General features: G+C 44.0%; 1 protein-coding gene across 11 annotated transcripts in view; it reads right to left on the bottom strand.

Moving 5' to 3' along the window:
* The window catches only part of AAK1 (AP2 associated kinase 1), a 168,947-nt gene that overhangs the window by 51,400 nt on the left and 97,364 nt on the right, over window positions 1-20,183 (bottom strand). For all 11 annotated transcript variants that reach the window (XM_078056447.1, XM_078056445.1, XM_078056448.1 and 8 more), the window contains exons 5-10: window positions 19,704-19,846; window positions 10,417-10,538; window positions 8,984-9,065; window positions 8,350-8,482; window positions 4,822-4,925; window positions 2,800-2,879 (exon numbers count right to left, since the gene is read on the bottom strand). In XM_078056447.1, coding sequence (XP_077912573.1) covers window positions 2,800-2,879; window positions 4,822-4,925; window positions 8,350-8,482; window positions 8,984-9,065; window positions 10,417-10,538; window positions 19,704-19,846 — 664 coding nt within the window. The remainder of the gene's footprint in view (window positions 1-2,799; window positions 2,880-4,821; window positions 4,926-8,349; window positions 8,483-8,983; window positions 9,066-10,416; window positions 10,539-19,703; window positions 19,847-20,183) is intronic.

Raw genomic sequence — 20,183 nt, 5'->3', positions numbered from 1 at the left:
AATGCACATTAGGGAGTAAAACTGAAGTTATGGCCAAAATAAACAAGCTTCATGACTATTTCCAAAATATGTCTGGCATGGCCTCCATGAAATGCAAAATAGGAAGCAAAGCAGGCCCCATGTGCCTTCCCCATGACATATCTCCAAGGGATGTCCACTGTGGACCCTGAGGCTTTTCTCTGCAATCCTGCTAGAGGGATGCTTTTGTGTGGGGTAGAGAACTTATAATATAAAAGCTATCATATTTGGAGAGGCTATAACCTGGGGAAGGAAGGTGGGAAGGAAAACAGGACAAATGTTGGAGAAGAAGAGAAAGGTTTAAGAAATACATAGCCAATGGTGAGAAAGTCGAACAGACGTCTATAGAAACCAAATGCTAAGAACCTCCACACTGGATGGATTTCTTTCTCTCTCTCTCTCTCTCTTTTTTTTTAATATTATTTATTTGAGAGAGAGAGACAGAGAGCAGGAGGAGGGGCAGAGAGAGAGAATCTCAAGCAGACTCTGCACTGAGGACGGAGCCCAACACAGGGCTTGATCCCTGACCCTCAGATCATGACCTGAGCCAAAATCAAGAGTTGGATGCTCAACCAACTGAGCCACCCAGGAGCCCTTGGATGGATTTCTCTTAAGGGTAACATCTTAGAGATAAAGGGATTTGGAGTCAAAGAAAACTATATTTGAGCCTGGTTCCTCACTAACTGTGTGATAATAGGTATGTCATTTTACCTCTTCTTGCTTTGGGTCATTTCTGTATGAAATGGAGAAAATAATGCATCATGAAGCAGATGTGAACATCAAATGCATCAATGACTGTGAAACCATTTTCATAAACTGTAGAGTGCTCAAAATGTTAGTTTGTATGGCCGTCAATATGCTGTGAAAAAATACAGACCTTGAAGCCAGGAGGTCTGGCTCTAAGTTGTCGCATCTATGTGCTTGTGGGCAAATCACTTAATGCACAGAATAGAGTATGGATGCTGGAATTTGGGTTTTTTTACTAACCACATATTAATTGATTACCTTGGGCCACTTACAACTCTGAGTCTGTTTCCTCATCTGTAAAATGAGAACAACAACAATGGCTCATAGATTTATTTCAAGAAAAAGAAAGTCATCTTATTTACAGAAAGAACCTCATATGGTATCTGGTATACATGATGCCTCAACGAAGAGTGGTTACTTTAAAAACAGAGTTAGAAAGAAAAACTTACCTCTCAGGATTGGGGAGCAAATATGGTAACGCAAATGAAATCACTGTAAATTATAAACAGGACACCTTAGGCCCAAATCTCTTGGCTGTAAGGTCTGTGTATTCTTGCAGCATTATGGATCCATACAAACCAACAGCGTGGGCACTCTACAGTTTATAGAACAGTTTCACAGTCACCGATGTTCACAACTGCCTTATGATACAGGTATGATTTTCTTCATTTGACACAACACAGCACCACTTGGAACGGTACCAGTTATTGTCATTGTTATAAATGCGGGGGCTTTGTGGGAATGGATCCTTGCTTAGCCTCAGTACCTACTATATTTGGGTCTAGAGCAATATGGGCATAAACCCAAATACTCAGCTAATGAACTCAGCCCCAAAAGCAATTTCCAGAGGTGAGCATGGCAGACTTAGGTAAGAAACGGACTACAAAGTAACACCATGGATATAGTTTGCTAAGTCTGTGAAAAACAAGTCTCCTTTAACTTTTGGAGCCGCATCAGCATTTACATTTATTCCAGAAACATTTAAGAATGTTTAAAAATGTAGAAATTATTTTACCACTCTATTAAAATTCACATAACCCCATCTAGGGTACTTTGTTGATAGCCGGCGGCTAACGTTTCCTCGCCATGGGAACATGGGAGAAAAAGGAGGTATAAACATCTCTTCGACTACCCTCAGAATCTGCCACTTGGAAGCATGGCAGCCATGAGGCTGTGCCCCACAGACCTGCGGCTGGCGAGGGGTGCAAACACCACGTGCCCCAGGGGCTGTGCTCCTGAAATCCACTGCCATGCTCCTTCTGAGGCCATGCTTCCCACAGGCTGCTCCCAGCCTTTTACCCCCGCCACAGGGGGATTAAAGTCGGCCTGTTCCCGGGACACGGGGGCTTCTCTGGTAGCTGACTTCGGCTTGAGGATTCCCTGACACCTTTGGTGAACCTTCTTCCTTCAACTGTGTGGCAGTTTCTAGTCATTTCCACTCACTCTTCCTTCCTCACTCTGGGTTAGACTTACATCACCTTCTGATGGTTCTTCCAGCCTTCCCTGGCTGTCTCCCTATTTTCTCTTACAGTCAAATAAAATCCTAGCTTCTTCAATCCTCTCTTGGCATCTGCTTCGGGGAAGACCCCATGTTCCATGGAATGTGATTAGCTAAGATCCACAAGCTCTTTTGCTGTTCATGGAGTCTGTGCCTTGACTGGCACTCTCCTGAGGTGGTCAGGGTCACAGACAGTGAGAAGGAATGGGAGGTGAAGGACTAGGGTGGTGAACCAGGCTACAGGAAGACCAGGACACCTGTTTAGGACATTCTTTTTAGCAATATTTAAAGTTGTCTGTTGCCTCTTCTCTGAATGCCCCTGCGCTTCTCTCCAAGCAAAAGAAACAGCTGTGGAGCTCTTCATTCTCTTTCAGATGTAGATCGCTGTGTTTCATTATATTCCTCCCTGCACTCCCTGGAAGAGACAGAGCTTGCTCTCCTGCTCTGTGCAGCCTCTGGCCACGGGAACCTAACAACCACCAGGGACTTTCTCCTACCACTACGGCGGGACCTGCGCACACTTGGGCAGTTCTTACCTGGCCTTTGGCTGGGTCTTTTTTGCAGCTGCCTCACTGGCTTTCACTGGCTCAGGAAGCTTTGCAGGAATGGGAGAGTTCTATAGAATTGAAAGGAAACCAAAAAAGGACATTGCAGATTGCTTTGTAAAAGTAATACCAGCATGACTGGGCTGATGGAAATACGTGTTGGGATCTCCCGGTGTGGCTTCCAGGCCCTGATGTCTACTAGAGGGAAGGGAAGTCAACCAAAGGTAGATCCCCCCAGTCTCGGCCCCCCTCAGGAAGGTAGCATATCAGAGAAGAGGACAGAGCAGCCTGCGTCCCATGCGCTCCTCCCCCGAGGCTCCCAACCTTCTGGACCCTTCACTTCCTACCACACAGCTTAGAGGTGGTGTTAAGAATGGAATGGGAGAGATGTCTGTAACCTGTATTACTATTTAAACTATCAGCTAAACCTTACAGAAGTCAGCACTGACTAGCAGCATGCCCAGCCGGGATTCATTCTGTCTTCTATCTTGAACATGGAGAAAACCATAGCCAAAAACCATTTGGTTGCGGCGCCGGGGCCTCTCCAGTGTATGAGGCACCCCTAGACCCATGAGGCCAGTAGAACTCCTCCCACCTGGATTCCACACGGGCCACCTGACACCAGCTCCGGCTCCGGAGGGAGCACTCCCGTCCCCAACCACAAGACAACTGCTTAGCACTGCTGAGTGAGTACCAAACGGCTTGAGACTTGTGAGCCTGACTTTCTAAAAACTAGTTACCAATCTGAATGCTTCCAATTATATTTCAGGTTACTTAACTTTATGAATGGGAAAGTGGGGCAGCAAAAGAAAAACATGGTCATGCTAGGTTCCTGTACAAGATTCCTCATTTTAATCTGGAAAGCTGACAAATGGAATACTAGTAATAGTTTTACTAGTAACAGTAAATATTTAGGCTTTTAGGAGGGACCTCCCATTTCCTTCATGTTTCCAGGTGGGGAGAATTTTTGCTAGGATATCTCTCCTTGCTTCTCTTCCTCTCTCCAAGCATTCCTCTCCCAAGGGAGAAGCGTAACTTACTTGACTGACAGGACTGGGAGAAAAAAGTGAGCTCGCCTGGCTGACCTCTCCTTTAAGGGAGAGCCTGTCTCTACAGAATCGGGTGCTCCCTGCTCAGTCATGTGGATCTAATGTTAGGCAGCCTGACTGGTCAGCTACATTCTCTGATTCAACCTTATTAGTAATACAGCCAATATTCTGAGTTCCATCTGAATGATTCCCAAATCTGATTCCAAATGTAGGAGTGAAAGAGGAGTGTTATTTATCAATACCCTGAAGCTCCAACAGTGACATCAAAGTTCACTATTGGGAAAACTGGAAGACAATTTCAGATTGGAACTTATTTATTATGGCATCCATTAGTAAAATATTCAAGGGAGCTGGATCACACATGAAAAATACACTAAGACTGTAAAAAGGTCTGAAGTTTGAAAACTGTTGAGTGCAGAGCTTAGGATTACTAAATGTAGAAAACATTCCCATGGCCTGATGTGTGTAAGGAGGGTAGCGGAAAAGGAGTGTGAGTTATAGATGGCGGAGAGTAGAAGAGAATCAAGAAAGCTCCGCTGCAATAAAGGAGAAAAGGGACAAGGGGCTTATGTTCCAGTAGGTATGGGGACAAATTCAGAGACCTGCCTCAGGAAGGCAGCCTGCCTTACCACCGCTAGGTAAATACAACAGGCTCATAGCTCTTAGTGAACTGTGGAAGTTAACAAGATAGTAGGTTGGTCAATCTTCACCCAAAGTGCTCAACTCAATCCCTAGGGATTTTTTTTGGGGGGGAGGGGTGTAATTGCCTTAGTTTAATAATTAAATTCTATGGGAAAATTGGATTCTCTTTATAGTAATTGCTTCATAGTTAGCTTTGCTTGAATGCCCCCTACCACGCAAAACAAGAGACATCTATATTCATTAAACAGCTGGTTCACGCCCCAGGAATTTTAAATGACAATTTGATAATGTTTACTTCCCCTAAAAAGCACCTTTCACATACCTGTACATTAGGAATTGGGCATTCTTTCTTGAGTAGTTTAAATGAGAAGTAGGACACCTGGTAAATATCCGGCCTTTTATCAGGGTCTGGTTCCAACATATACCCTAAGACAAACATATGTGAACATATTTAATAATACCCTAATACTTATTACATTAGCTAGGAAACATAATTTCTGTTACCAAATGTGTTTTTTTTTTCATTTTTATTTCTCATAAAATTCAAACAGTGTAATTAGCTCTTTTCCTCCCCGCTCAGAAATGGAAGCTCTAACTTCCCTGAATTTTTTAATATGCACAAGAAAGTAACAAAGTTTCTGAACTGTAACAAAGATATCTGAAGTTCACATTCTGTGGCTTGTACAACAGGGACTCAAGCAATCTCTCATTATTAAAGTTACCACCTTCATATTCTGGTACCTAGGAAGTTACAGGCTTCCGGCTTCCTTATCTTGCTAAACAAATGATTATTCTTGAGACTTATAATCAAAACCTTTTTTTTTTTTTTCACTTTCTTTCTTTTTTTTTTTCTTTATTAATCTCTACCCCCAACATGGGGCTAGAACTCATGACCCTGAGGATCAATAGGCACATATCCACCGACTGAGCCAGCTAAACACCCCTCAAAACTCAAATTTTAAGAACTGACTTATTATTCCTTTGTTGGAGATATTAGCTGGTTTCCATTCTAAAAGAAATTACAAAATGATAAATACATCTCTACTTTCACATAATCTATAGAACACTTATTTATTTCCAGATTCTTTACACTTCTGCCCTTTCCAAAGCTGGAAAAATCCCCAGGAAAAACATCTTTGTGAAGACACACAAACATACACATGCATACATACAAACAACAACGCAAGGCCTTACTGTTTAAGGAACCAAATGAATGGTCTGAACACTAAGTGTAGGAAAGACTGATGAGGCTGCAGTCTTGTGAAGGCCTTGCAGAAGGTTTGGGGCGCCTGAGTGGCTCAGTTGGTTGAGCCTCCGACTCTTGATTTCCCCTCAGGTCATGATTTCAGGGCTGCGAGATCGAGCCCTGCATCAGACTCCTTGCTCAGCAGGGGCTCTGCTTGAGATTCTCTCTTTCTCCCTCTGCTTTCCCACCTCCCCCTCCCTGCCCAGCTCAAATAAATTAATTAACAAAAAAAAAAAGAAGCAGGGTTTGGGTTGGTCCTTGAAGGCAGGAAAGAATTTAGTCAGTCAGGGGAAAGAGGAGAAAAAGATATTCTTGGTGATGGAACAGTCTGGGCAAAAATGCACTTGGGCGAAAGGCAAGGGAAGGCCCTGTTGTGAGGAAATGCAGGTGCCAGAAGGACAGAGCAGAGGTTTCCTTGTCGGAGAACACAGGGAAATAAGGCTGGGTGGGTGAGGTGGAACCAGAGTATGAAGGGTCTTAAATGCCATGCTAAGAAGCTGGGCCCTACTGTGGGACCACGGGCAAACCAGCAAGTTTACTACGGGGACCTGACAGGGTGGCGCTGTGTAAGACCGATCTCACGGTGAGGCGGGGCTGGGCTGGGCTGGGCTGACTGCAGGAGGAGAGGCTGGTGGCCACTCCACCCCTACAGGCACACACCGGCTGAATGTGTATATACTATGGTGACAGTGATGAGAACAAGAGAATGTGATGGAGACAGGAGAGACTCCAAAGAAAGAGCACTGCTTAGAAAATGCCTGACTCTACTTTCTCTTGCGAGCCAGATCCAAAGAAAACCTTAAATTTCCATTATCCCGGCGTGAATGGTGACACCACTAATAGAAACCAAAAAAAGAGGGGAACTGTGTATTGGGAGTAATTGGGCAAGGACAATAAATTTAATTTTAGATCTGTGACTCTAGGGTGACTGTGGGATCTTCAAGTAGTTTGTAAAGAAATAGGTCAGAGTTTGGGAAAGATGTCAGTGTCACAGAAATTCATAAAGAGTTGTTTTTCCTAATATGAATTTGCTGTACAAATGTTAAAAAGAAAATGTATTACCAAAAAATCCTACCACTCTAGCACCAGATCTGGCCATTTCCTATATATCCTCCCAATCTCACTTACATAGCATACAGTAGTCCTCCTTATCCAGGGGGTACACGTTCCAAGACCCCCAGTAGATGCCTGAAGCCGCAGATAGTACTGAATCCAATATATACTGTTTTCTCCTATACATACATACCTATGATAAAGCTCAATTTATAAATTAGGTATGGTATGAGATTAACTAACAATAATAATAAAATGGAGCAATTATAACAATATGCTACAATAAAAGTTATGTGAATGTGGTCTCTCTCTCTCAAAACATCTCATTATACTGTCCTCACCCTTTTTGTGATGATGCGAAAGCATAAAATGCTCATGTGATGAGATGTTGTGAAGGAATGACACAGGCATGGTGACATAACGTTAGGCTACTATCGACCTTCCGACTATACATCAGAAGTAGGATTGTCTGCTTCCCACTGCGGTCAACTGTGGGTAACTAAAACCGCAGAAAGCAAACCCACGGATAAGGAGGGACTACTCTAATGCTTTACCTCTGAAAGCAATCCAGCAACCATTAAAGGCCATACTCCCATTTCTTTTAATACCACCACCCTCCCTTTTTGGTTCATAAACAGAAGAAGTGGATTGATAAAATTGGCCCAGTGGAATCTAAAAGCTATAATGATGTTACCTCGGGTAAGTTACGTATATTTTCTCAGCTTCAGCTTCCTCATTTGTATCATGGGGATAATTATATTTACTATATAAGATTTTAAGAATTAAATAAGATACAAGTAGGCCCTCAACAAATGTCAGATGCTCCACCCATATCTGCTTCTATTTTTTTCAATGCAACCCCAACCAGGACCCAAAAAACTATCCCAGGACTTATAACCCATAATGGTTAAAATTTAGATGCTAAATCCCTTGACCAATGTGAAAAGATGATAAAATATCTCTGTTTCACATTTTGGTACAAGGGCTTGTGCAAAGATTATTGGTTCTACCATCTGGTTAATGAACTGATACATATGCTTGCTAGGATGCTGCAAAAGAGTGGGGAATCTTAAAAAACATTTTAAACCAAGCACTGAGTTTAAATGCTTGTTATCAAAATCCAGTGATTAACCTAAAGAGAGAAAAAACCTTGTTCCACAGAGTTATACAGTCTTAATTATGTATTCACTCCAGCCAACGCATGGCAATCATTTCAATTTGAGTTGCTTCCAGTTTTGCAAAGATGAATTTTTTATCACTTGATAGGAGTCAGCTGGACTCTTTCATACTGCTTGCAACAGAACAGAGCAGTACTGTACTGTTCAAAGCACAGTTAGGATTTCTGCTCAAGTGCAAAAGAGCTTAGATTTCTAGCAAAAAAGGCCTACAACTCTAACTAGACACCGTTATTCATCTTTGAGTGACCAACCATTACCAGTTGACTTATCTTTGCATCCAACCCATCACTCCTGTGATCCAGTCCCTCTGTCCCCCAATTCATTCCTGGAGATTAGAGATAAAAATATGAAACTAGAAACTTGAAATACTTACTAATTAGGCAGTGCATGTCTTGGGAATATCGAGAGTTATCAGGAATTGTGAAGTTTCCATCACAAATTGCCACCTGACTCTCTCCAAATGGCAAGGTGAAGTAGCATAATTTATACAACAAACATCCAAGAGCCTAAAAAAATAAAGCAGATTGCTACGAGTGGTTTATTTACCATAACTGCCAATGGGTCTGAGAGATACTGGCATCATCCACATTTATGAGCAGATATAAAAACTCTGTACTATTAACCTATTAGAAACTTGAATTTAGAACTCAACACCACTATTTAGCTGCTGACATACATTATTTCTACCATCATTACCAAATTGTGCTCCAATAAGGAACAAGCATTTCAGCTATTTTATTCTTAAGAACTCGTAACGCATGTATGAAAACCACCTAAATAATGGGCAGGTCACCTGAATAATTTTCACAGAACTCTAAAGTCATTTCCTTCGACATGCTTCACGAGGCAGTGGCTGGTCACCTGGAGTGAAGAATAACCCTGAGGGTTAGGTAGACAGTGACATGGTACAGTGGCCACTCTCACTGTGGCACTTTCTGCATTAAACTTGGGAATTTACGGTCAAGACTGCTGGTATCTGAGGTGCGGACAGCTTAGTTGACACCTACCCAAATGTCTGCCTTCGTAGTGATGATTTTGCCACTGTACAGGTTGACCATTTCTGGTGCTCGATAGGACAGCGTTGTGTATCTACAATCAAGAGATTTGTTTTTTGTTAAATATGTCAAAGCTATAATTAAAAACCAGGGGTAGCAGAAATACTTTTTAAATACATATATATTAAATTTAAAAAGTCTAGTTCCCTGGGAGCAATCCGCAGAAGAGAGTATGAAATATTAGTGCAGATAAAATGGAAAGCTGTCTTTGGTACACACCCACGGCCCTCTAGAAGCAGTCCTTCCATCTGAGGGCACGTGGAGACCCAGTCACTGAGGCACTTCAATCAACACTAAAAGCAACTTTTCTTGGGTCCTCCAATGATAAAATCTTCTGCAAATCCTTGTTGTCTGATAGTATATTTATACTATATTTTCTGATTTGTTCTTAAAAACAGTAATTCCCTTAAATGTGGCTCAACTCAGATATGTAATACTGGCTGAGACACTGGAGGAGGGCAGAAAGTGGGCCCTGGCTGGGGTGGGAGGTGGCTGGCTGGTCTCTGCTGCTGGAAGAGGGATGAAGCAACAGTTTTCCTCTTATCTCTGGCTCAAGGAAAGATAGTATAAGCTCAGCTTCAAAGTGAGTGTCTTGATGTTACCAAGCATGTGACCTATGCTGCTCGAGCCTCTAAAGCCCAGAGGGCACCATGGTTTAGCTGTCCACCAGCACCGTGGACCAGAAGTCTTTCTGCCCCAGCTTGGCAGCCAGGAGTGATGCAGGAAAGGAGACTGAGGATCAGGATAGAGGTGTGCATACCAGACTGCTGGTTTATTAGTAGTATCAGTGAGTGTTGTTGCCTGTGAAAAATCCAGCACTCTGGACAAGAGGGGAAAAATGGGTCAGGTTCTTACTGGAGCCAGAAATCTAAAGAGGCTTTTTCTCATCGAAGTCAGCGAGTCAGTATCTGTAGAGACTTCATAGCCCTACTTACCATTAATTCCACTAGATTGGTGAGCTCCTTATGAGCAAGAAGGAGTACACAGCAATGTAGGGTTCGGTGAAAAGCACATCCAGCTGACTGATAATGTCACAGATGCCGTGATTACACTTAAAAACATCACAGTCCCTCTACAGTCTGTGCACCATTCAGCTTTTTAAGGGCTATGTGATGTAAGTCAAAATATCTATGTACAGTGATCACTGGACCATTGATAAAATGCTATATGATTCCTTCATTTTACTCTACTGATCAATGCTTGTGGACCCCTTCCACATTCTCCACTTGAAATCAAACAACCCAACTGCCAACATGATGTTCTGTGACAAGAGGCACCATGACTAGCACCATGGTCTTCCCACCCTGACCTTCTCATCCATAAGCTGAAAGTACGGTTGCTGATCTGGTCATGGACAAAACTCCAAGAAAGGAGGAAATGCTTACTTCTTAATCTCATCTTCTACTGCATTGACTCCCTCAGTTTGTGGATTCTGAAATTTGTTGGTGGCGCTTCCAAAGTCACACAGGACGTAGTGGCCTCGGTCATGCAAGAGGATATTTTCAACCTGAAAAACATTCCCCAACCACCCATGCCAAGATATTATTTAGTAATGCATACGAAAATTTCGTTCATAGTTATATAACTATTTTATTGCTGATAATCCCATTAATATGCACAGGAAAGTTATTCCCCTGCAAGTATCCCCAACAGGGGTCATCCCAAGTGAACAAAAAGCAAAGCACAGTAACAGGGTGAAATGAGAGTAGAGGGGGCAAATAGAGGAATTCCACAATGGGAAGCAAGAGTCCCATTTTCCTAGATTTTCAGCTACATTTCTCACCTCTGCAGAAACAGTCCTAATACTTTCAAGCCTCTGTATCTTTTCTCATGTTCTTCTTTCAGTCTAGAATGTTCTCTGTGACCCCCAACTCCTTACCCAACTATCAATATCCCATTCATCTGTCAAACTCCAGTTCAAATGGCACCTCTTCTTTGAAGCCTTCCTCAAGGACCCACCGAGGCAAATGTCACTCCCTCCCACAAGGCCTGTGGGCAAACGTGCAGTTTTCCTATTAAAGTATTATCTTTTTATAGATGAATTCTTTGGACAGTGAGTTAGCAGTTACAGGTAGAAGAGGGCTTACAAATACCAGAACCTACAGAAATCTCTGGTATCAAAGGACTACACCAATGAAAGAATAACTCCAAAACGGTGGGCACTTCTGCACTCAAGATGTAGTGAGTAACTGTTGGTATAGGTGAACTGAGCTGACTGGTGTGTTGGAGGACAGACCTGGCTACACATGGGCAGTAAAACGGCAGCCAGAAAATCTTGTTAGGCCAGTAAGCCTGTAGTCTCCATTGTCTTTTGTCGTCAGCCTTCCAAAGACTGACCATCTTTGGAAAACAAAGGCAAGAGTAGACTACAAGCTCCTTCAACACAAACACCATCTCTTAATCCTATTTGTAGTCTTCTCTACCAGGGCCTAATATAGTGGTTGCTACAGAAAATGTTTGTTGAATGGAATAAGTTAAAAAACAGAAACACACTTAACACTGTGTTTGTGTGTGTGTCCATCTGTCAGAAGCGAGATAGGAGCCACCAAATGCCCGGGCCCTACTACTACTACTGGTTCTAAAAAAAAAAAAAATCTGGTCAGTTGTGAAAGTCCCTTGTTCCTATACTTGTTTCTACACTTGCTTTAGTTCTTCTGAAAATTATATTATATATTACAAAAATGTTTATTGTATAGTCTGTGTCAGCTAAATCTAATACCTAAAGCCTTTGCTGCAAACTGATTCTTTCGTTTATTGTTTCTTACTCCTACTGAGTCTCACACATGGTGTTGTTATCAGGGGTTTTGTTATTGTTGCTGTTAACTCATGTTCCTTGGAATTCTTCTTCCTGTGGGAAGCCTTTGAGGCCTGAGTTTAAAATCTATTTTTCTTCCAGAGAGGATACGCTTTTGCACCTGGGGCACTATTAACCTATAATCACTTTAATCTAGAATTCTGACCTTGGGATTTTTAAGCACATAGGCAGGATGAACTATGGCTATCAACTCAAGTGGATATGTTCTTATTCCCCGGAGACAAGGCTGAGGCAAGCAAATATTTCTACTATCTACAGCTTTCTATAAAGCTCATCAGTTTAACCTATTTACACAAAGTGACACAGTCAAGCTATCCTGAACATATACTCACTTGAGGAATCAAAAATAATTCCAACAAAGCAATACTAATATTTCCAATCTAATTTAGAGGTTATAGACAGATCAGCTACTATTTACTGAGCTTTTACTATTATGAGTATTACTGTCCTCAGCACTTTACATGGATTACCCTCATAATAATATAATAATATCCCTGTTTTACAGATGCAGAGGGTGAGGCTCACAGTGATGAAGCTGGGAAGTAAACCTAGGCAATTTAACTCTAGAGAAAGACAGGTAATTAATTACCTTTCTGCCGGGGCAGGAAGCAAATCAGAAGCAGAGCATTACTCAAGGTCCCCTGCCATAATATCCTCCAACCGTGGTGTGATGAGTATGCCCAGTGTACTGGATACAAGCTTAAGGGCAGGGCTGCCTTAGTCCTTTATGTTCAGAAATGCCCCATAGTAGGAATCTAGTAGATGCGGAACCAGGTGTCTAATTACCAGCCAGGCTGCTTTGCTCAGTGTCTCTTAAGCACTCCCTGCATCACCTGCTTCGTCCTTTTATTCAGTTGCTCCACTTGTCAAATCTTAGCCATTCTACGAGGCCTCGCTCGCGTCATAAATCCTCAGTAAAATCTTCCACGGCCACCTTATAAAATCTGTAGAACTTACCGTCCGTGAGGGGCTGGCCAAGTAAGACCTTCAGACCAAAGCAAGCCGTGCCCTTTCGTCACTTACCCTCTAGTCTACGGCTCCTGCTTTTGAGCGCCGATGGCAGAGCCAAGCCGTTGTGACAGGGACTATATGGCTGACACGCCTAAAATATTTACTGTCTGGTCCTTTGCAGAAAAGTCCGTCAGCCTCTGGTCTATAATTACACTACGCCCGTGCGTGTCCTGCAATAGCCAGTCTGGTATTTCACACGCCACGTACCCCTCGATCCCTTATCCAGTGTCAGTGAGCAGCAACCGTCCTCCCCGGCCTCATGTGAAACCATGTGTCACCTACTGTATGTGCACAGCCCCTTCCCCAATTAGTGTCTATACCTCCGACGCTAGAATGTATAATCTAAAACACTGAAAAGTTAATTCACTTCAAAACACAAACAAGGTAGTTCCAGGGACCAAAATCACTGGGTTGGGGGGAGGAGGCAAACCAAGTAGACAAAGACTGAATAATGATGAGGCACATAAGGGTTTCTGTTTTGTTTTTATCCCCCCCACCTTAAAAACTAGGTTTGTATTTCTGGTCAGTTCCAGAGTGGCAGAACTCAGCAGAGTTGATACTCTATCAGCCTGGTCCCCATCTCAGCTTACCTCCTTCCCATAAAGATAACATTGTACAAAACTGTATTTGCAGGAAAAAAAAAATAGTTAAAAATGAAGGGTGTGTACAAAAGTGGACACAAAGCCAGAACTATCAATGTAGGGGAAAGCCTTATCAATATCAAAGAAATGCTCATGCAGGTAAGAACCAGAAGTCCTGCTCGGGCAGCTCTGTGAGTTTGCTGGGAGAGTCACGAGGTTGTGAAGGTGAACTCGCTTGGCAGGGGCCACCCCAGCAGCTGCCGCACCCTCTGCACCTTCTCAGTCTGACCCGGTGACTTGGGACACCTGTGGAAACCTCCAAGATCAAGCTGGCCACTGCCCTTTGTCACCACCGCCACCACCATCAACAACACACTTGACACGGGGCCTGGCATGCGACAACCACACTGGACTTGGAGGTCACAGGACCTCGGGGACTATTCACATGTCTGACCTCGGAGAAACCTTTAAAGCTCTTCGGTCTTGTTTCTCTTCTGCAAAGTAAAGCTAATAATATTTCTATCACTGCTGTTATGAAGCAAGTAAGAGAATGTATGTGAAAGCAAACTATAAATCTCCCTATATAAACCTAAAAAGTTATGACCACTCATTTAATAGAGAAACACCCACATTCGAACTCCTACTATATGCCAAAGAGGTTCTGGGGATAAGGCTGTGAACAAATCAAGGTTCATCTGCTCACGGAGCTGAGTCCAGTGGAAGAGAATAAGAAAGTAGGTGTAATTGCCAGGTGGTGATAAATGTTATGGGAAAAAACCCAACAAGTTAAACACATGTGAAGTGAAAAGGGACGCTATTGCAAACAGCACAGTTGGAAAGGTCACTGTGATGAGGTGAGCAGAGACCCAAATGGAGGGAGCAGGCGTGGACCACCGGGGGGAGGAGGTGGCTCTCACAGGACAGGCAGCAGGAGGGCACTGAGATGGCAGCAGGCTTGAGGCATCTGAGACAGAGAGGTAGGCCACCACGGCTGGGACAGCACTGTGCTGGGCTGGTGCTGCAAAGGACACTGAAGACACAGGGGCTGGACATACTCTGGACTAGTGCCCTTATGAATGCGGAGACCAGATTGGGTGGCTCCGTCGGCTGGGTGTCTGCCTTCGGCTCAGGTCATGATCTCAGGGTCCTGGGACTGAGCCCCGCATCGGGCTCCCTGCTCAGCGGGAGTCTGCTTCTCCCTCTCCCTCTGCCCCTCTCTCTGCTCAAGCTCTCTGTCTCTCAAAAAAACAAAACAAAACAAAACAAAAAACCAAATGAATCCTTTAAAAAAAAAAAAGGTATCAGCAACTAACAGCACTCACTATGAGCCAGATGCTGCCCCCTGCACTTTTACCTACAGTAGTTCATGAAATTCTTACAAAGCCTTATTGCCCCCACTTAAGAGATGAGAAAAGAGTCCAGTTACCTAATGTGCCTGAGGTCACAAGGCTGGTAGGGCAGGATGTGGGCTCGGGCTGCTTGACCGCTGAGGCTACCCCCTCCCCACGGCACTGATGGGCATTATGCAGTTACTACGGAACGTGGGCAGCTCAGACGGGTGACCGCGAAGGGAGCAGGAAAGAGGACCAGAGCAGCTGACAGATGGCAGACTGGGGAAGGTCCCCTTGGGAGCCACTCAGCAGCAGATGAAAAGAGTGTTTGAGGAAGGTTAGCCAGTGACAGAGGAGAAGGAGGAAAGCGAGAGCAGGTGCAATCGTCCAGGGGGAAGGTGACTAAGGTCAGGGCTAGAGTAGGGCCCAGAGGGATTAAGTGAGACTAGGAAGGTAGAGAACCAACTGGACCTTCATACACCATCTTCTGGAAGCTCCAGAAAATTTGCAGAGTGACTTTGTTTTTGGCAAAGTCCTTTAGGATGTTACCCCTGCTTACAATCCTACAGTCTTCCAGCTCTTTGAGAGTTTAATGCTGCTGACCTTACTTCCCAACCTACTGGCTTAAGAGGGTTATTAAAGTCGTCACTCCCAAACTCCGCTCATAGCTTTAGCTAAAAGGTCTGGAAAGCCACCTCCTACTGACCCTTCATCTTGACATTATTCCAAACAGAGATGGCATTCGGGCATTTCAGTCACAGAATTTATTACTACTAGAAATTCTGAGGATAAGATAAACGAAGGTTTTCAAACTTACAATTCTAAAAACGGGACAAGAATCTTCATCCTATTGTACTTCGTGAAATCAAAATCTCTTTTCTGACAAAAGAGGAGACATTCATGACTTTTTCAATCTGAATGCAGTTATTAAATCTTAACCCTTTCTTCCCCTTTCTTAAGTACCTGAACAAACAGCACAGTGTAAGAGAGCAAAACCAACCAAACAAAAACCAAAATGGGAGTAAAAACCTGTGGCCTTTGCTCTGGTTTGATCACAGAATTAGCTGTGCAGGTCACAGCCTTTCTGGGCAGAGGTTTCCTCACTGTAAAAGGAGACGGCTGGCTCAGGTGACCTTCCCAGCTCTATGACCCCATGATCTGCAATGATCTCTTTCTTTCCTCAGAGAGATAAAAATGAAAACAAAACAAAACAGAGAAGTGATAAAAATGTTAAAATAATGTATTAGAGGAAAGACCTCCAATGAAGAACAGAACTTCTGTCCTGGTTATTTTTAGAACATAAGCTGCTTAAAGACAGGGACTGCTTTCAACTTATTTCCTACACAGAATTTGAAAGAAAGACGGCACATGTGGTGGGCAGGGCAAGAGGGGGCTTCCCTCAGTTCTGCATGTGAACAATGGACCCCCACGCAGGGCGGCACTGGCTCCACAAGGGGATCCACAGCTGGCCTGGCCTGCCACATCTTTCATGTCCTACCGACTTTTATTCACGGTGGTGCCACCTCACCAGATGTAAGTCCCGCTCAGAGAAGCACCTAAAGACCAGCCACCAGCACTCTGTCTGGCCAACAGGGGAATAAAGAACTTCGTGGCCCTGGCTACTGCTGGCACTGTAGTGGCTGGACATGGAGCTCAGAGTGTCTGAGACTACGGGATGGCAAACAGGGAGGTACACAGGGACTTTGCAGTCGGGCCTCAGGAGGCTGGCAGTGTGGCAGGCAAAGGGGACTGCCCGCCACGCACATATGAGCAGAAATCAACAAAAGCTCACTTGCTAACGAAAGCAGCTAGATGGCACAGAGTGGAGGGTATGTGGAGTTTAGGAAAGCTTCCATCAAAACAACCAGGAGTTGACTAAAATCGACAGCGGCGGGACTCTTCTGGAACAATTACAATCAAGGCCTCCTCCCAGGGGCCCCCTATTCACATACAACTATTTCCAAGGTAGAGGAGAAATGGCAACAGTCTCCTGAACCACTACCGGCAAGCCGGCTGCTTGCCTGATGGTCTCCACTATGGATTAAGACACAACTACAGTGGTGCCTGGGTGGCTCAGTCGTTAAACGTCTGCCTTCAGCTCAGGTCATGATCCCAGGGTCCTGGGATTGAGCCCCACATCGGGCTCCCTGCTCCGCGGGAAGCCTGCTTCTCCCTCTCCCACTCCCCCTGCTTGTGTTCCCTCTCTCACTATCTCTCTTTGTCAGATAAATAAATAAAATCTTAAAAAAAAAAAAAAAGACACAACTACAGAGTCCAACACTGTGTTGCCAGCACTGTGCTGACTCTCTGGAGCACCGAGGAGGGTGGAGGGGTACAGGGCTCGGGGGCAAGCTGGGGAACAGAACACTGCAGCCTCTCCTCACTCCTGCTCTGGCCTCTCCTCCGATTCCGCTCTGGCCATGTTCCTCTGCTAAAATATCTCAGGGACTGTTCGGTGCAGTGAAGAAAGCGTCTGGGGCTCCCACTGCCCAAGCCCAAGCTCTGTCCTCCTCCCTGTCCCCGGGCTAGACCTGGAGCTCCGGACTTCAGGCTCCTCACAGCAGCGCTGGGAGCACCACAGGGCACTGATATGCTGGGAATATGCCAATTAGGTAGGTATCATCGACAGGTATACAATGACTCATCACTGAGGCCTCATTTAATCTAGTTAAAATAAAGGAAGATTTTGTTTAAGAACATGGGAATAGCACTCTCTACAAGGATGCTCAGTGGTCATCTCTGCCTCCTCCCCTTGCCCTTACCTCCATGCCCCCTCAGGCACTTAAGCACGCTCTGAAGCCTCCTTGTCCCCTTCTCTAGGAAGCCCTCGGGCTCTGCTCTCTATCTAAAATGCCCTTCATCCTGTCTGTGACCACCCATACATATCCCACCAGCCTGTGAAGTCCCACTACTCCAGAAGATTCCAACCTCCATTACCTGGTCCCACTATCTGACCATACATTAAGCAGCTCGATTCTCTGCTGTTCAGCACTTTGTTCTAGAACTTTCATACTTCACCTGTCACTGTTGCAAGTCTGAACATTTCATTTATATCCTCTCACCAACACTTAAACATCTTGGGGGTAGGAACCATATTATACCTGTACCACCTCCACAGAATTATGTACTTGTACTATGCTAGACTCATAATAATTACTGAAATATATTCTCCCTTTTCTACTCAGAAAAAGGGCTGACTACAGAGGGACACTGGAGAAGCTATTTAAGGCTTTTGAAGGTATGTACTATCTTCCCATCAGCGAACGGCTTCAGTACAGAAATGCCAATATGTATGTACCACTTTACACCGACTGGGATGGCTAAAATGAAAAAGGACAAGAAGGGTTGGTGAGGATGCGGAGAAATTGAAACCCTCATGTATTGTCGGTGGGACGTAATATAGTACAGCCACTCTGGAAAATAGTTTGGCAGTTCCTCCAAAGGTTAACTGTAGTTACCACATGACCCAACAATTCCACCCCTAGATGTACACACAAGAGAACTGAAAACATATACCCACTTCAGACTAGTACCCGGATGTTCATAGTAGTCTTTTCATACTATCCGAAGTAGAAACAATTCAAATGTCCATCAACTAATGACTAGATAAACAAAATGTGGTCTCTCCACACTAGGACTATCATGCCATGAAACGGAATGAGGTACTGCTACATACCGCAACACACATGAGCCCTGATACATTATTAGGTGAAAGAAGTCAGGCACAAGAGGCCACTTACGCTACGAGCCATTTACATGAAATGCACAGACCAGGCAACAGAAAGCAGACTGGCGGTTGCCTGGGGCTGGGGTGAGGTGGGAATGAAGAGTGATTGCTGATGGATACAGGGTTTCCTTTCAGGAGATAAGATGCTTTGGAATTAGACAGTGGAGATGGTTGTAAAGCCTTGTAAATTTGGTGAAAGCCACTGAATTGTATACTTTCAGAGGGTGAATTTTATGGTTATGAATTATATCTCCATTTTTTAAAAAGCTAAAACAAACAAACAAAAACCTCGACACAGAAATACTAGTAGGCTGCTACGATCCTCAAACTTTAGAATATACAAAACCCACGTGGGGTGATGATTAAGCTATGGATTCCTGGGCTTCCCTGACACCGCCACAAAAGTTACGGCTTGACAGATTCAATGTGGAATCCGGTAGCCTACATTTAATCGGCACACCAGGGGATGCGGATCCAAGTTACTAGCCTCGAAGCAGGTTTCTCAAAACACAGTTATTTAAAGAAACTGTAATTTAGAATCAGAAGAGCACATTTGGGTCCTGCTCCTTCCTGGTTATATGACCTTAGTCCAGTCATGTAACCTTTCTACTCCTGAGTTTCCCTAACTATAAATGTAAAGAAGAACATCTTCCTCCAAGAGACAGTATGTAAAGTGTCTAGTAGGATACGTGGCATATAGTTGGTGTGCCATACATGTTGGTGAATCCTAACCAGGTGCCAAGTCCATTCAACGAACATTGTCAAGTGACTATATAATAGGAAAGGCCCAGTACAAGAAGACAGTGATTAACAGAACAAATTTTTAAAATAATCACTTACAGGATTTTGCAAAATATGAAGCAGACGTTAAAAACCAAGCATCGCTGTTTGCAAACCATTTAAATTAGTGTATCATTTTCCATACCCCTGACAAAGTAAATTTGGGACTACATCAGGAAAAGCAAAAACAACACGTATTCAGGCATTTGATGATTATAACGAATTTCTAAAGGCTACTTAAGTAATAAAAGCAATACCTGTACCGTACTTTCTTTTTTTTCTTTGTGTCTTCTCTCGCCAAGCAGAATGTAAGAAATGTCAGATCACCACGCCTGTTCTCTTACATCCCCAAAGCGTCTCCCCCGTTCCCGGGGCACATAGGAAATGCTCTGTAGGAATGTACTTAATGAAACAGTGCGGACTTTACCTTCAGGTCACGGTGGATAATAGGAGTTTTGCACTGATGGAGGCGGGCAACAGCTTCGCAGGTATCACAAAATATCTGAAGCACTTCATTCTCCGTAAAACCTGTTTGCAGGCGCTGGTTCATCAGGTTGACCACCTGGCCTCCTGCAAGGGGGCACAGAACAAGCGAGAGGTTAGCAACATTCAGACTCACTACTTACCCAAGACAATGAACGGCTGTCCAGAGGAGCAACCTGGACAGGGGTCACTGGCTGAGCCACGACTGCAACCCAAGTGTCTTGATTCCCAGACCCAGATTCATCTTCTTACAATCCAGGTCCTTCTCTCATGCATCAAAACCAGTTTACTTTATGAAGTACTCCAGATGTGGGCTGCCTTTGTGACATCTTCTAGATCAGTAGAACTGACAATCTGGTCCTGCTATAGCCGCTTGGTTACACTGTCCCTGTTTGTATGAGACAAGGCCACAGGTTCAACCTGC

The sequence above is a fragment of the Halichoerus grypus genome, chromosome 10 (assembly GCF_964656455.1).
Source record: "Halichoerus grypus chromosome 10, mHalGry1.hap1.1, whole genome shotgun sequence".
Taxonomy (NCBI): domain Eukaryota; kingdom Metazoa; phylum Chordata; class Mammalia; order Carnivora; family Phocidae; genus Halichoerus; species Halichoerus grypus.
The sequence above is the reverse complement of the archived record's forward strand: the minus strand, read 5'-3'. Positions and strand labels throughout refer to the sequence as shown.